The 18566-nt window shown below is 41.8% G+C and overlaps 1 protein-coding gene across 3 annotated transcripts in view; it reads left to right on the top strand.

The window, feature by feature from the left end:
• The window catches only part of TRIM33 (tripartite motif containing 33), a 110711-nt gene that overhangs the window by 18995 nt on the left and 73150 nt on the right, over window positions 1–18566 (top strand). For all 3 annotated transcript variants that reach the window (XM_018569479.1, XM_018569477.1, XM_018569478.1), the window contains exons 2-3: window positions 12957–13075; window positions 17024–17171. In XM_018569479.1, coding sequence (XP_018424981.1) covers window positions 12957–13075; window positions 17024–17171 — 267 coding nt within the window. The remainder of the gene's footprint in view (window positions 1–12956; window positions 13076–17023; window positions 17172–18566) is intronic.

An 18566-nucleotide genomic window follows, 5' to 3' on the forward strand; every position in this document is an offset into this window, starting at 1 on the left:
GAACCAATGAGGTTGATCACTGGCACTAATTCTGAAGGTTCCAGTGTTGATTTTTATTATTCTTATTATGTTTGTGTGTTGAACCTTCTAGTCATATGTAAATAATCCACTTGAATCAATTTTTTCACACGGATTGTTGTAATTTTTACACACAGATTTGTTTATTAACACTTTAGTGTGCAGTTGGTTCACATAGACCTAGCGCAACATATTTGCTTTACATTTGTTCACCTATACACATTGTTGCGGCTGGTCCAATCAGGTAGTTAGGCACGCATTCCCAGCGCAGTGATTTCTGTGATATACGGTACAGACCTTTTGTCTTGCCACCAATGGAACGCTCCAGGATATCCCCCTGGGGGGAAATTAGGATTGTGGAAGACGGGAGCCAGAGGTGTGTGAGGCGACACCAACCCACCTCGCCTTCGGAATGAGTCCCATACCATCATAGAACAGGACAAAGTCGGGCCATAATGACCGGCCTCTGCCTCAGGGACATCCACTTCAAGGCATCAATTGGTGTACCCGAGGCAGAGAGAGATTCCATTAGGATCCAATCTGGTGTGTATCCCTGGTCATACACAGAGGAAAGCTGAGCCACCCGCGCTGCCTTGTAGTATTGCAAGAGATTGGGAACACCCAAACCCCCTGACCGTTTAGAACGGTGCAGTACATTTTTCGAGAGTCTATGATGTTTTCCATGCAAAACAAATTTAATAAAGATTGAAATTTCAAAAGATCTGGCTTATGTATAGCTATGGGTAGAGCCCGAAAGTAATATAGGATCTTGGGGAGCAGCGTCATTTGAGTGCATGAATGCGACCCAGCCATGACAAATTTAAGTAGTCCCATCGAGACATATCCTCCCGGAGTTGGTGAAACAGGGGTATATAGTTTTTCTTATATAGTTGTAAAAAGACAGGTGTAAGTTTAATCCCTAGATATTGCAAAGCCTGTGTGGACCAAGTAAAATCAAAATGTTCCGACAACCGAGACCACAATTCCTGGGGGATATTGATATTAAGAGCCAATGATTTGGATGCATTGACCCGCAATCCAGATACCCCAGCAAATTGAGTCAACAATGACAGGACATTAGGGAGTGTGGTCAAAGGTGATGTGACAAACAGGAGCAAGTCATCCGCAAATAAAGCACACTTATGCTCCTGCCTACCACAGCTCACTCCCTTAATATTAACATTAGCACGGATCGCAATCGCTAGGGGTTCTATCGCTAATGCAAAAAGCAGTGGGGAAAGTGGACAACCTTGACGTGTGCCTTTTAGAGATAGCTATGGAATCAGAGATGTGGCCTTGTAGCCTAATTTGTGCTGACGGAGTGGTGTAAAAGGCCCGTCCGTTTCCTGTTCTTAGCTGACAGGAGTGGCACCCGGTGAGGTTTTCTGCTGCTTTAGCCCATCTGATTCAAGGTTCACCGTGTTGTGCGTTGAGATGGTATTATGCATGCCTTGGTTGTAACAAGTGGTTATTTGAGTTACTGTTACCTTTCAATCATCCTGAACCAGTCTGCCCATTTATTTTTTGGACCATTCTCTGTAAACCCTAGAGATGGTTGTGTGTGAAGATCCCAGTAGATCAGCAGTTTTTGAAACACTCAGACCAGACGTCTGGCACCAACAACCATGCCACTTTCAAAGTCACTTAAATCCCATTTCTTCCCCATTCTGATGCTCGGTTTGAACTTCAAGTCGTCTTCACCATGTCCTAGATGCCTAAATGCATTGAGTTGCTGCCATGTGATTGGCTGATTAGCAATTTGTGTTACCAAGCAATTGAACAGGTGTACCTAATAAAGTGGCCGGTGAGTGTATGTAAACCATTTTTGATATTCAGGGGTGTTTTCTCAAATCTCTATCTGCTAGATATAAGCTTATTTGATATCTCTTTTTGAACACTAAATACAAGAAAGCTACCTTTTTGGTGTATCACAGATAAGGATATGTATTTTGTAAAAATATTATGTGAACCAAATGTTTTTAATCCATTCATGTTTTTGAGATTTGGAACATATGTTCTGAAAAATTCGGTCATTACCAACAGTGTCACATACCTGCGGATTTGACAAGTCAAGTAATGTTGCACATTCCAAAGGCAATGCCTTAGGTAACATGTCTGATAATGGGACCTAGCTTGGAGCCAGAGGCTTAGCTTTAAAGTGATATTAAACCCTTAGATTTTTTTAACATAAAACAATACTGTAATGTGCGCCTTACTGTAATCCATGGTTGTTTCCCTTCTCTTTGCTGCTCTTCCTTTTTAAATCTGTATCTGTTCTCATGCTGGGCAGAACTTCTTCTGTTTTTTTGCAGCAGACTGCCTTGTCTCAGGAATGGCTACATGGTGTCTGTGTGTACGTTTGCAACCTGAGCCAGCACTACAGGAAGAGGCACTCAGCTGCAAAGGGAAGTTTTCCCCAAGCATGAGAAGACATGAGGATTTAAAAGGAAGAGCAGCGAAGAGAAGAGAAACTTGGATTACAGTAAGCCCTGGTTCACACCTAGGTGTATTGCATATGCGCGTCTGTCGCGCAGTTTTTTTACCGCGATTCGCAGTAAAAAAATTGCGCGACAAACGCGAGTTTCCGAGGGCTACTTGGCTGTATCCCAATGGAAACACGCAACAAAAACGGCCCAAAGTAGTACATGTACCTTTTCAGGCGTTGGCTGTTTTGTAGCGCGTTAGGGACGGGCTGAAATACGCCAAGGTGTGAACCAGACCCATTGAATACAATGGGATTTAGATGTTTGAGCGTTTTGTAGAGCGGTCGTCGAGCGTAGAACGCGCTACAAAACGTTCAGGTGTGAACGAGGGCTTAGGCACACACTACAGTATTGTTTTATGTAAAAAAAAAATCTGAGGGTTTAATGTCACTTTAAGCTAGCTGACCTTGGTGGTCTCTGTGACATTCATGAATAAAGTATTACTATATCTATGTGGTACTGCCTTTTAGTTTTTTTAAAAGTTGTTTTTTTTTTTTAATTTACATTTTTTATATTAATTTGAATTGAGTAGTCATACCACCCTAACTTTGAATCTGTAATATAATGGTTCATCTTGGGCTGTGGCACCATGTAGTAAGTAAATACATTTTTTTCTTAATTATGGCGTTTTGCCTTAAATTGTAAACACGGGTTTTCACATTTTATAGTGATTTGGCATTTCCACACATCAAGGTCTTTTTGTTTTCACACATTATTCACTCATGCAAAGTAAATTTGTATCCTTTATGGCCATATACAGACAGTCCCCGGGTTACGAACATGATAGGGACTGTAGGTTTGTTCTTAAGTTGAATTTGTATGCAAGTGGGAACAGGTAAATTTTTTAAGTGTAACTCCAGCCAACAAAATGTTTTTTTGTTTCTTTTGGATAGCATGGCTAAAGGTTAACCCCCGGTAAAGTTTTTGTGTTGCTGTGTGTGCCCCTGTTCCGAAGATTTCGCCTCACTTTCTGTCCCTGTGACATTTTTGGATTTTGAACATTTTGGGTTTAGCTTTGGTGGAGACACCTTTTTTCGTATAACTCTTTACAGGAGTGAATTTCCCTTCCTAGGGGTAGATTTCCTCTCACTTCCTGTTGTCTCATGGAAGTGAGATTAAATCTTTCTAATGAGGATACAGACAGCAGTAAAAACCTCACAGTAACCCGGAAGAAGAGGTGGGCCCCTTGTCTTGCACGTCTAACAAGAGCCAACTTCCTGTAATGTATGTACAGCACTATGAACCAGACCCAAAAAAGGCAAGCACTCCTCGCGGCATGGTAGCATTTCAACTACCCCTGCTGTAGCCTCCGTTTGTAAGTTGGAGTTGTGTGTAAGTCGGATGTATGTAACTTGGGGACTGTCTGTAAATAAGTATATTTGGATTACATTTTTTTCGTCCAAAGTTTAGCTTTTGTTAGCGTATACAAACACTAAAGCAAAAAAAATTAAATTGGTTCTTGCACAAAACATACTCCATTCAAAATCTGTCCTCTGCACTGAACATAATCAACCCTGTCTGATCTCATTATCAGTAAACCAGATTTCAACACTGTCTGCCCTAGCAACGCAGCATGGAAGCATTGTATGTTAATGAGTCGGAGCTCAGTTTGTCCTTAGTCTTTCTATAGAGATAGTCAGAGTTTGCGATTACTGAAATTGAGGGAGAAGCTTGCAAAAATCTACTGCGCACATCTAAAAGGGAAAAATAAATAAATATATATAATTATTATTTTTTGGAATGGTGTGTAAATAGGAACACATAACAAACTTAGAGGGCTTTTCCCAATTTTGACAGCAAAAGGGGAAATGCACTTTAAAGGACAACTGTAACTTGTGGACAACTGTGGTGGGTGCCGGTCACCCTGTCTCTGTCCTCGAGCTAACGATCATTGTGTGACCCTCTTGTCGAATTACATCCTTACAGGGTTCTTTTAGCCTGTGAATTCCAGCACTGATCCTATGCATGCCTATAGGGAGCCTTACTCCAGCTATCCTGCACATCCCTCCCTGAATGAATGGGGACATGCCACTGGTGGGCAGGAGGAAGAGGACCTGACTAGGGCATTTTCAGAATGTCTGTGCAGGGCCACACAGTGAAGGTTGCTGGATTGAGGACCAAGGTAAGTATAAAGGTCCCCACACATCGTACACTAATCGCGGGAAATCCCGCGATCGTACGATTATCGTAAGGTGCGTGGAAGCCGTGCGACCTCTACTACTGTTAGGTCGCACGACTTTTAACTTACGGACATGTTCGAAAACCCGCTGAGCATCGTACAATGTTTGGCGGGTTTGTGGCATGTTCGTACGATAAAAGCCGTACGGGCCGCTGTGCGCAATCGCACACTGCCGTTCGGCATTGTGGTCATCGGAAGCCCGCCCCTCAGGGGGCGTGGCTCGCGATCATCGGAAGTACGATCTGCCTTTGCAAGATAGGCAGATTGTACGTTATTTTTTTAAGTACCTTGCGATGGTTGTAAGGTGTGTGCCCAGCCTAAGACTAGGTAGGCTGCACTGAATAGTAGGAGGTATTTATTCATTAAAAGACTGTTTGTACCACTCGTACAGTTGTACTTTAAAGTGGATATTTCAAACACTTTGAAAGTGTGCATGAATAAATTCCCGACATGTAACAATAAAAATAGTATTTAAAAAAAAAAAAAAGCTCTTTTATCATTAAACAGTTTTTGAGGTCAAGTGACTTTGCCTGAGATAATGTTATTGGTCTGCTGCAAGCAGGATGGAACTGCACAGGCATCAGTATTTACCGAATTGTTTCATCCATGAGACAGCATCTTGGCCCAGGAAGAAGATGCTGCACGATGGATCATAGCTGTGCAAATATGGCTCCATCTTTCTGGAGAAAAAAAAACAGATGAGTGCATTGCCTGTAGAAAAGCTAGGTGGTAATGCCTGTAATTGTTACACTTATACCTGTACACTTATTACTTAGTAATACATGTAATATGAAAAAATATATATCTGATGGTAGGTCTACTTTAAGGTTGGACTAACAATTTTTCACTTGAGCACGTTAGCATAAATGATTTCTTATAATGCCTCCATATTCTTCTTCATGGGTGTTTAGATCATATCTATTCCCTGTGAATTCTAAAGCATAAACTAATTAGATACTGATGGATTTGTAATCTTTTTGACAGCAGCTTTTCTTTTTTTTTTGTATATTCATGGCAGTGTTCTATAAAGTTGAAACACTGATGGATGATGGTTGGCATTAGGCCATTTTTCCTTTTGATGTAATCATTGATTTTAATGCCATTATTAAAGAATAACGTACCTTTTGAACTGAACTTCAAAAGGCCATTCTATCTTTTAGAATGTTTGTGCTAGTTTTGCCAATATTAGTCTATTCTTGCTGAATTTCACAAGGTGAGCTACTTGGCATGTACTGAGTAAAATTAACTATTTTTGTCATCCTAGTAGTGTCATATATTGTTTGTGTATATGGTTTTTGGATATTTTTTGCAGATATTTTCCCAATAAACATTTGCCAGGCTTTTAAGTGTCTTTTTTGAGTAGCTTTTTTTTGCAAAAGTCAGCTAATCGAGAGTTATTAAAAATATGCATGGTTAACAGTAAAGTATTATTAAACTCTCACTTTTTTTTTCAATAATGAATCCAGATCAAATAAATATACATTGCCCAACAAACTTAGTCACCATGTTCCCAAACAGTTCCAACTCTCTCAGATCAGCTTTCTTGAACTTCCTGTCAAATTCAAGATCTCAAGGAAGAGCACAGTCGCCAGCAGCTGTCAAGATACTAGCTTAAATATAAGCTTTTAATAAAATTCACATGTCATTGTAACTCTTGTTTTCTCAGAAGACATATGGGAAAGTCAGGGAGAAAATTCTATAGTCTGAGACCAAAATTAAGCCTTTTTGATACATGCTAAATGCCATGATTCACATAAGCAATTAACCATTCACATAAGCCCATTAGCCATTAAGTTCTTAAGCACCATTTCCACCATGAATCCTGGTGGTAGCATTATTAGGCTGTGGGGATGTTTCTCTGCAGTAGGCCCTGGAAGACCTTTTTGAGGTTAGAAGGTAGGATGAATGCTGAAAAATGCCAGGAAAGCAAAATCTGAGCCTTGGTTAATGATTTGTCTTTCAAAAAGACAATGACCCCAAGCCAAAACTACACAAGATTTGCTTAAAACAATGTTAAGGCAGAGTGAAAGCATCCTGTCCTTTACTTTCTAAGAAGACAACGTCTTAGCCTCTATTTAGGTTTGCAATTTCCATGGTCCCACTCATGTGATTAGCTATGACACTAGCCATGGTTCCGCACATGTGACACCGGCTGTTTGGGGGCTTGAAAGTTCAGTTGAACTAACATAAGCACAATGACAGCAGTGACAAATATCACCAAAAGGCATGCCTTGAACGTAACTGTCTTGGGAATCGTAACTGTCTGGAGTGACAGTGAGTCCAGCTCTCAATCCAATTCAGAATCTATGCTAGGGCATGTACTTAAAATCAGTTTGGCGAGCTCTGTTGCCGAAAGTCTTTGTTGATCACTGTTGGATAATTAACACAATTTACACAAATGTATGGAGCCAATTGCAGACTAAGATGTTCCAGACATGCCATATAAGACTGCTTAGGTGCTTATTTTGGTCAGTTTTTATTTATATACTCTTATGCGAGCGTCTGCGTGGCAAGGGGGCGGAACCGGCGGGAATTAAAAAATAAATAATCAGACCGCCAGGGAGGTTAATGGTGTATTTCTTACCATTGTAGGGATGAGAGAATGACTCTCCACAAATCATTGAGTTGCATATGTTGCAGTGGTGGCATTTAAAACAACCACGTTTGTTGGAAAAGGGGAATGGTTCCTTAGAGTATTCATGCGGCAATCGCAAAAAAAAAGTACATGTCCTTCTTTTTGCAACACACAATGTGCAACTTTTTGCCCGATCTACTTGTCCCTCATGAGAATCTACTTGTCCTGATACAAAAAAATAAAATGTAACCAAAACTGTATTTAGCAGTGCTAAGAAGCGCTTCTCATTGGTCAGCGTCATCAGGTGACAGCACTGACCAACGTGTGCTTGCAATTTGCGACCGAAATTAAGAATGTGCGATTCTGTGACCGCCCGGCCATCCGCATGGTTTCGTGCACGATTGCCTCACGGATCGCCCACTCTGCACCAACACACACACACAATGCCCTATGCATGTGTTTATTCACATGCAGATGGTGGTGCATCGGGGTTGGTTTTTAATTGTTACTTTTTTTAATTTTTTTTTTAATTTTTTTACGTTTTTGTATTTACACTTTTATTATATTTTTACACTTAACTTTATTGCTATCACACAGGAGCTAACAAGCCCCTGTGTGATAGCATTTGAAGGTGACAGGTTCTCTTTATTGACCCTGTCACCTCCAATACAGCAGTTCGAGCACAGCACTGTGCTCGTTCTCCTGTGACAAAGGCTGCGAGTGCAGCATTCCTGTCAGTGCTCACACGGAGCAAAACGGACATTTTCCGCTATGCTCCTCGCTCTCCATCCCGATATAATTTGCCATGGTCTCGGGTCCCCCGAAGAGTGGGCGACCCGGAAGACCACGGCGGGCAGGGAGAGACAGCGACTGGGGACACAGGTGTGCGGCTGGAGAGTGAGACGTGAGGCGAGTTAGAATTAGGCTGCCTACAAGTGATTGAGAGGCGTACAGCCGCTCAAGATCACTTGTAGAAAACTGCTCCCCCCTCTACATTTGGCACTGCTGCTTGCCCAAAGCGGGGCTAAAAGTAGGATAAAAACAAAAAACTACTCGGCCGGAACTACATGTTCGGGCGTTGGGCGATAGGAATTCCCCCTTAGAGCAGTTTTTTGTTCTTTTTTGGAATAGCTTTGATTTGTGTTCAGTCTCAGAGGCAATTTTAAACAGTCTGGACTTTTTTTGCGTTTTGTTGATTGCAAAATTAAGTCGCCTGTGTTTTTCAATAGAAGGCAACCAATTATCAGTATATGTTGCCATTTGGTTTGTCACATCCCATGGAGACTGAATTGTTTGGTTGGTATGACGATATCACCATGTGTACAGAAATGTTTGTCACTACCTGTGTCATATTGTCTGGGGAGGTATTTAGAATTCTGTAGCAATGCCTGAATTGTTTGCCTAGAAAAGATGCATTTGTTTTGTTGAATTAAAAAGCTGGTGACTCCCCATTTTCATTTCAGTAAAACTTGCTTAACATGGCCAAATAGAAAAGTAAAACTTAGTTACTCTTTTGAGCACTGACCTTTACACCCCAACCAAAATCAAAATATCACTTTGCTTCTGCTTGGAGGCTTGTAGTCTTGTTTCAGTATGAGGGTGCTATTCACATGATCACAATAAGAGGTGAAGGTTATCTGAACAACCTGTAGGATTAAAGCTGCCAGACCCACCTGCCTGCATCCACACGCCGCACCTCCTCCCCGCCTCACGCTCACCGCCCGCCCACATCCACGATCGGCACAGGGACGCGGGGAGAAGAAGTAAGGAGGAGCAGGAGTGGGGGGATGACAGCCACCGATAGACAGGCCCGATCTCAGAAGCAAGTTGCTGGAAGCCTGCCCTCCCCCCCCCACATGGAGCTCTATAATGTATTGCTGGGATTTGTATTCCCCTATAGCTGATGGTACATTCTGGTGTATATTATACAGCACAATGTACCATCAGCTATAGGGGAATACAAATCCCAGCAACACATTATACACTGTATGTATAATGTATTGCTGGAATTTGTTGTATTTCTATATAGCTGGTGGTATTCTGCATTGCTCTGTATAGAGATGCATTTGTTTTGTTGAATTAAAAAGCTGGTGACTCCCCATTTTCATTTCAGTAAAACTTGCTTAACATGGCCAAATAGAAAAGTAAAACTTAGTTACTCTTTTGAGCACTGACCTTTACACCCCAACCAAAATCAAAATATCACTTTGCTTCTGCTTGGAGGCTTGTAGTCTTGTTTCAGTATGAGGGTGCTATTCACATGATCACAATAAGAGGTGAAGGTTATCTGAACAACCTGTAGGATTAAAGCTGCCAGACCCACCTGCCTGCATCCACACGCCGCACCTCCTCCCCGCCTCACGCTCACCGCCCGCCCACATCCACGATCGGCACAGGGACGCGGGGAGAAGAAGTAAGGAGGAGCAGGAGTGGGGGGATGACAGCCACCGATAGACAGGCCCGATCTCAGAAGCAAGTTGCTGGAAGCCTGCCCTCCCCCCCCCACATGGAGCTCTATAATGTATTGCTGGGATTTGTATTCCCCTATAGCTGATGGTACATTCTGGTGTATATTATACAGCACAATGTACCATCAGCTATAGGGGAATACAAATCCCAGCAATACATTATACACTGTATGTATAATGTATTGCTGGGATTTGTTGTATTTCTATATAGCTGGTGGTATTCGGCATTGCGCTGTATAGAGAACTACAAATCCCAGCAATAATAGATTATACAGTGGTGCAATGCGGAATACCACTAGCTATAGAGTACAAAACCCAGCAATAGTACATTATACAGCGCAATGCAGAATACCGCCAGCTATAATGTACTATTGCGCTGTATAATGTACTATTGCGCGGTTTTGTAGTCCTCTATAGCCGGTGCCTTTCTGCATTCATTGCTGTATAATTTTACACTTTTTTCCTTTCACTATATTACACCACACTTTTTTTTTTTCTTTTTTACTTCCACCGCTCCAAGTTTGTTCCTGTGATGGACTACAATCTCAATACAAACTAGTAGTCCCATCACTGGAGCCATTTTTTAAAACGTATTTTATCCGATTTAACCGACCTTAATAATCGGCTAACCGATTTTGAAAATAATCGTTAGCTGCAGCTCTAGTCTCCGCCCCCTGAAGGAAACAGGGTATATACCAATTTCACAATGGTATTAGATGCGTATGTCGGGGGGAAAAAACTGCAGCATTATGCTTACTAGGGATGCACTGATACAGAGTATTTGGGCGAGTACTCGTACAGGGCCGCATGCTCCAATTTCTGACCTCTGATACAGAAACTTACGGTCAGAGAGAGGCAGTGCTGCTAGGGAGCATGGAGTCTGCTTCCTGGGCAAACAGGAAGGCCAGGCGACTGGTTATGACTCGGCTTCCTGATTGGCTAGCAAGCCGGCTTCACTTGTTGCTAGGCAGCCTGGGTTACTGACCAATCAAGAAGCCAGGGAGCACGTCATGAACCGCCTCCCGGCTTCCTGATTAGTAAATCTGGCTTTCTAGCCAATCGGAGACGAGTCATAACACGAACCCTGGTTTCCTTATTGGTTAGGAAGCCAGGCTCCTTCGGATCCTCAGGCTGGTGTTATGTTGATAGACTCTGGCTTCCCAGGCAATCAGGAAGCTGGGCGGTGGTTAATCATGACCCACTGCCCGGCCTTCCTGATAAGGCGGGTCCACGGTATTCTGGGATGCTGGTATCGGCAAGTATCAGAAATGTTTTTTTAAAAACCGGTATCCCTAATGATTGCTTTCTCATACTTTTCATGATTTGGAATCGCAGAACTCTCCATACCCCTCCCCCCTTTTTACCATGTGGGGACATGACCCCAATAGGTACAATTTATCATGCAATGAGCTCCATAAAGTTGGTATTTATTGCACCGCCACAACTCATGCTTGGCTTTAGGGCTAGTTCACTCCATATGCAGTTGTGATGCAGTCCATTCAGTTTGACTGCTGCAGCCAAGATACATCACTATGCTTTCCTTTGGGCTTTCTCGTGCTGTATTCACACCATTGCAGTCCGTTCAGATGCAGTCAGAAAAAGTGCTGCTTGTCCTATTTTAGCTGCATCTAACTGCACCGGAACGCATCAGAACGCATGCAAACGCAATGGAACGCATAAAAAAACCGAATTGATTGTGGCATCATCCAGGGACATGCAGGGGGAAAAAACTCATCTGAACGCATCACAAACACGTCAAAACGGATCGCAAAGCAACTGCGCAGATGCACGCAGTTGTGATGCAGTTTCTGGGGTGAACTAACCCTAAAAAATGGCTGTATGGTATTTTCATGTCTTATTTCTTCCAGGCATTGCACCATTTACATAGTTACATAGTTGGACAGGTTGAAAAAAGACACATGTCCATCGAGGTTGACTAGAAAATTGAAAGACCACGTACTGTACATCAGGGCTCAAAATTTCAGGTCCTGAGCTGGCCTAGCCAGGCCTTCAAAGTTACTCGCCACCAGTTGCCCTGCATAACACACACACACAGGGCACAACGCGCACACAGCACAACACACATACAGCCACAGCACAACGCAGAGCATTACACATACACATTTCATCTGAAATTAATTTTTAGTCTTCGCACATGTCTAATAATATGCGTGTGGGGGGAGCAGTTTTCATTTTTTAAAATTATTTTACATTTTTATTATTAATTTTTATGATTTATTTATTTTTTTTACTGTTGGGGGCTTTGGGGAAATATTAGGGGTCCAAACAGACCCCTGACATTTCCCTTTTAAAATTGAAAAGAAATTGAATTAAAATATTTACTATCAATAGTTTCTGAAAGAGAAGCCACTCTCCCCCCACGCAATTTTCACTCGCAAATTGCGAGGGGGCGAGTGGAAATTTTGAGCCCTGCTGTACATCACTGAGGCTACTGAAATAATTGTGGCAATGCACAATTGGGATGATCAGTTGCACAGATGGCCAGTTGATAGTTGCCTGTGTAAATTTAGGTTTATTCAATTAAATGCTTTTCCTCGGATGCTGATAGTGGCCAGTTATTTTTCATAGTCTTACTATTGTCTATGTAGCTCAGTCCATATAGCTATAAGACGTTTTTAGAAAGGGCAAAACATTGTGAATTTCTTAGAATTCAATCTGTTTCTAGAAATTTCGGTTCTCAAGATTTTTCGTTGTAGTGGCTGAATCTATAAGAATACTGTCAATCTTTAGACCAGACTGTAGTCTTTGCTAGAGTCTACCTTAATGAATTATCCTCTTTGTATCAAACTCTTCCTGTCAACAAATGACAGACATACTATTTTTAAATCTTTTTAAAACAAAAGTCTTCTTTCTTTAAGAACTAACATTTAAAATATTAAGATGACTTAGCACCATAGCTTTACATTCAGTCACATTTCCTTAACCAAAAAAATCTAAACGGATTTAACCATAGAACTGCTAGTGAAATGGATGAGATTTTTACATTTGTGTACTAGTAATATTATTGAATGTCATAGAACACATTTACACTGTTGTGTTATGGTCCTATTTGTACCGACAAATGTGCATTGCAGCGTTAACCCAACGCAATGATGGTGTTAAAGTGCCCTGATTAATTGGTACAGTACAAGTACTTTCCAGACAGATACATGGAAATGTGAATGGTGTTGTGCTTACCTTGCACTAACTATGTTTTCATTCTTTTTTAATAGTTGGCGTAATACGGTGTCCAGTTTGCAGACAAGAATGCAGACAAATAGATCTAGTGGAAAATTATTTTGTGAAAGACACCTCTGATTCCCCAAACAGCACTGATGAAAAGTCTGAGCAGGTAGGACATTTAACATATGTTTTATTTCTCTGGTAGTATAGTGAACTGGTTGTGTGCATTTTGTAGTCCCAAGAGAGTCAGTTATACCTTTTAACCACTTGCTGTCCCAGGCAATATCTTACTATTTGCGCACACATGATAAAATCTGAATTTTTGGCTAGAAAAAACGCTTCAAACCCCCAATTTTTTGTTGCACGGTATTTGCTCAAATGTTCATCAAACCAGTATTTTAGACTAAAATGAAATTTAATGCACAGAAACAGAATAGAATATCCATTTTTTGGTAAAATGTAAAAGGTGTGGTCAAGTCCGGTTACATTTATACCAAACATGTCAAGCCTTATTAATTGCGTGCGTCTGTGAAACTGGAAAAAACTACAATACCCCAAATTTCATATAGGCGACGCTTTAAAAGCATTTACTGCTCATCAATTTAGTGTAAGCAGTGATTAATGGCCTTGGAATTATTGCGCTTACTCCGACGTTCATGGCGATATGTAACGTGTAGCACAATTCTTGTTGTTGCACGTAAGACACCCGACGTCTGTTTGTGGGTGGGGGTGGGGGCGACTTCTTTTTTTTTTTTCATTTAAAAAAAAGTTTGTCACTAAATTTTTTTTTACATTCTTTTGCTCTTGGCAATAAAGTTATCACATAGGGGGCAAACAAACTCTATGTAATAGCAAAAATTACGTGACAGGTCCTACTTTATGGAGACAAGGGGTGTTTTAGACCCCTAATGTAATCTAGGGACCCCAAAGAAAAGCTGATGAAGCAGAGATCTGCTTCACCAGCTTCTACTCATGGCTCCAAGAGCCGAAGAATGTACACAGTGACACCGGAAGTGATGTAATATACATCACTTACGGGTCTAGTGATCGGAGGAGAGATCTGCGGTTAGAAGCTTGCTGATCTCCCTCTGATCGTTGGTGGAGACCCGCAGTGCCGGTCCTGGGCCTGCACAGGGGACAGCGGAGCCTGGGGGAGGAGGGGTGGGGGCGGGGGGAAACTCATTCGGCCGCACCGTACAAGTACTTGTATCTAAATGGCCCATCACCGGCTGTTTAAAATGAAAGCAAGTATACAGCTGCAGCAGCTGTGTTCTTGGTATAACCGCTTCAGGACCAGGATGTTTTTTTGACGGGCTGAAGCTGTTAAAGAGCCACTCTGCTCAGACCTTAATTTTAAAAGGGTTTTCCTCCAGCTTTTTAAAGCATTTAACCTATAACATTGAATCCACTGTCCAGTATAGATCTGCCTTGTGCTGCAGATAAAGCGGAACTCAAACACCTGCTGGATGTGACAACAGCAGCCCTTAACCACTTCAAGACCAGGTGTTTAGACCCCCTTCCTGGCCAGGCCATTTTTCAGTATTCAGCGCTGCGATACTTTGACGTTGATGCAACGCTGTACTGAAATGAATTTTACACCATTTTTTGGGGACAGATAGAGCTTTCTTTTGGTGGTATTTAATCACCACTGGGGGTTTTATTTTTTGTTATAATTAGGAAAAATTACTGAAAATTGTGAAAAAAATAAGTTTTTTTTAACATTGTTAGGAAACATTGATTATTACCCAGTTTTTTGGTCAAATATAAAAGATCGGGTCACGTCGGTTAAATAGACACCAAACATGTCAAGCTTTAAAATTGCGCGCACCCGCGACATCGCAGAAAACGACCGCAACCAAAATTAGCCATAGGCGACGCTTTAAACGTTTTTACCGCTCATCAGTTTAGTGTTATCAGTGATTGATGGCCCTAGACTTATTGCTCTCACTGCGACGTTCGCGGCGATATGTAACATATGCGGCGTAATGGGCGCAATCGTCTTTTTTGCACGTATGCGCCCCCGACGCATGTATGCATGCGTGTATGTATGGGTGGGGACTTTAAAAAAAAAAATAATTTTTTACATTCCTTTTTATGTGTAACTTAAAATTTTTCGGGGGGACTTTAATTTTTTTTGTTTTTCACTAAACTTTATTGCTATCACATACGGGGGCTAATAAACCCTCCCCTATGTGATAGCAAAATATACAGTTAAAGCTCTGAATCAATACGTAGTATGTTTCAGTACTGGTGTATAAAAGCATAATTCTGGCTCTTATTGTTGCTGTGGTTCTCCTTTCTGCCCAGTTTCTGCTGTCAGCCTCAGCACTGTCATATGACAACTCGTCTGAGCCGGGAGCAACACACATGTGATGTAGGAGCAAGGCTGAGGCAACTAGGGATCTGACACTGCTCTGTTACAGATATTTAATTTTAACTTTGAGGACTTGTGACAGGGTATCTTTTAAAGGGTTTGCAAGTTTAAAAACTAAGATTCAGATATTTCACACTTGTATGAAAGAATTTTGTTTGAAAAATAAGCTTTTAGTACCAGTTTCTTCCATGATACTTTGCAGAGCCTACTGGGCTTTTAAATTGGTGATGCCAGCATGGTTTCTTGCTTGCTTTTGACCATTTGTGCTAGCAAACCAGAAAGGGGGAGTTGTCTAATCTTGACTCCTTTCAGCTAGCTATGCATGTGCTATAAATGGACCCAGATATTGGGATATTTAATTACTCGGACTGTTCACTTTATAGAAATCAGCTGATGTAGGTGGTAGGTATCTTGCTCTTGTCAAGGATGACTTTTTCATATACAATATCTTGTTTTTAAAATACATACAATACAATTCATATTTAAACATTTTCTAATGGGGAAAAGGTTGTAGGTTTCATTCATACTTCTGTGTAATAACTCCAAGCTTTTTTTTCATGCCTGGTTTGTGCTTTGTTGCATGCGTGTGCTTTACAACAGTGGTATCCAACCAGTGGTCCTCCAGCTATGGTGGAACTACAAATCCCATGAGCCATTGCAATATTCTCACAGCCACAGACATGACTCCAGGAGAGAGATGCATCATGGGATGTATAGTTTCACTACAGCTGGAGGACCACTGGTTGGCTACCATTGCTTTAGAATAAATGTAAAAACTGTTTATTGGCTGCTTTGCTACTGTACATTAGAAATTGCTTTCTGCATTTTTATTTTTAGCTTGTTAAGATACTTAAACTCCCAAACAAGAATGTGATATATTACAGCACTTTTGATTTGGTAGCTGCATTTGTTTTCTTTTGTCAGGTGAAGTACATTTTCTGTAAGTACAGAAAATACTTTTAGATCTTTCTAGATTTTCATGGTCCTTGTGACTTCTTGTCCGCTGAACTGAAAAACTGCTATCCCTCTTTCCCAGCTGCCTTCTGTAGAGTACAAGACACTCCCACCCCTTGTAATGGATATAAGGCGATGTTGGTCCTCTGTTTCTTCTCCAACCGCTGCTGCTGCCACCACAAAAACTATGCCGTTCTCCTCCCCGCTACAGACTGTCAGCAATCTTTCCTCACAGGCTGACAGACCACTGTAGCCGTTTACAGCCTGTGAGGAGAGGCTGTTGAAAGTCTGAGTCTGCAGCGGGGAGGAGGATGGAAGTTATTGTGGTGGCAGTGGGAGAAGAAACACAGGTACAGTGAACTGGCTGACAAAAGCCCAGGCACCAGGACACAATTTCTAGTCGCATTGGCGACCTGGCACCTGGGATTTGTTGAGCCCTCCTCAGGGTGTTGTTAAAGAACAATTTCAAGTAAAGTGAACATTAAAAATTAAACTCTACTTTAACTACCAAGGTTGCAGTTTATTCCAGATGATTACAAAAATTCTCAGTATGTGCATCTTTAGACCGAATATGGGGATAATGACCTTGCTACTATGGTTTATTTGCTACTAGTGCTGTAAGTTAATAAGAAAGCATAAATGCAAGTACAATACAGAGTTTTTGTATGCAAGGTAACGCTCCAGGTAACTTTTCAGCAATTTTTAATGTTTTTCTCCCTCATCACTACCCCTCGGCATGTGCATAAAGTCTAAATTAATCTGAATGCTTTTTTTTTTTTTTTGGATTAGGTTTGTACAAGCTGTGAAGATAATGCAAGTGCTGTTGGCTTTTGTGGGGAATGTGGAGAATGGCTCTGTAAGACCTGTATAGAAGCACATCAAAGAGTTAAATTTACTAAGGACCACATAATAACAAAGAAAGAAGATGTGTCTTCAGGTAACATTTTTGTTTTTCTTAAACACAAGAAAAACTGTAGAATAATTTTATAGATTTAAGTATGGTTAAGCCATGTACATTCCAATCATTTTAAGAAATCCCTGTGGCACATGTGACCATGCACATTATCCCAGGGGAGGAAAATGCCTTTCCCTGAGATCTCATGAGATTACAGATGAGGTTTCCAAGCAATGCTCTGCTGATGTAACCTTCCCAGAATGCAATGCTTGTGCTTAATTACATAATTTGTGCGAAAGTGGACCAGTAAGTGGGGGAAAAAAAAATGTTTAGCTAATCAATGTAAGATCATTTCTTTTTAGCATGCAGAGCTGTTTGTTATTTTTAGTCGGGGGGGATTTAAGGCTGGGTTCACACCTGGGTGTTTTTCAGCGCTGATCGAAGCGCTGAAAAATGCTCAAGTGAAATCCTATTGAGTGCTATGGTCATGGTTCCCACCGGGGCGTATTTCAGCACGATCTGTCGCACTGAAAATGCCCTACATCCGAAATAGTACAGGGGCGTATTTCAGCGCGTATCCATTGGTATTCCCGAGTCTGGCTCGGGATTAACAAAGCGGGGCGTATTTCAGCGCGTATCCATTGGTATTCCCGAGTCTGGCTCGGGGTTAACAAAGCGGTAACCCCGAGCCACACTCTGGAATACAGCGTAGGTCTTACCTTGTCTGCAATCCCCGGTGTGTCCTCCGGCCGCTGCCGTCTACCGGGTTCCGTCCCTTGCGAGCGTCCGCTTCGCAGGGGGGCAGGACCGGCGGAAAGTTTAAAAGAGTAAAAAGAATAGATAGAGGAAAAAAAAGGGGGAAAAAAATCATACCGCCATTGAGGTTAAAAAACGAGCGTCAAACGCGCGTTTCAGTGAACAAAAAAACTTGATTTGAAACGTGCTGAAAAAACGAGCATAAAACGCCCCTATTTGGAACGCCCAGGTGTGAACCCAGCCAAAGGGCCACTTTAGAGTGTTGCATACAGGCCACGGCAGTGCTGATGCCTTTAAAGTGGGCATGTCTGATTCCACTGTTTAAAATATTGCATGGTCTGGCATCCCTCTTATGTGCTTGGCTTTAGTGTGTTTCTTGGCGGGTTGGTGGCGTGGTCGGAAGACTAATGCCGCACGGGCCGCAAGCGCTCACTGCATGCTCTACACTGCAAATATCAGAAGCCCTCCCCTCAGCAGGGAGGGCTTGCGATGATCGCAAGTACGATCTGCCTGTCCAAGATGGGCAGCTCGTACTAAATTTTAATCACCTTAACATCCATCGCACAACGAAAGTCGTGCGATGGTGGTAAGGTGTATGGGCAGCTTAAAACACAATAATACATTTCTCAACGTTGCACATCACCCCCTCCCCAGCACAAATATAATATTCCCCTTGTTATA

The sequence above is a fragment of the Nanorana parkeri genome, unplaced genomic scaffold (genome assembly GCF_000935625.1).
Source record: "Nanorana parkeri isolate BGI_ZX_2015 unplaced genomic scaffold, ASM93562v1 scaffold1341, whole genome shotgun sequence".
Taxonomy (NCBI): Eukaryota; Metazoa; Chordata; class Amphibia; order Anura; family Dicroglossidae; genus Nanorana; species Nanorana parkeri.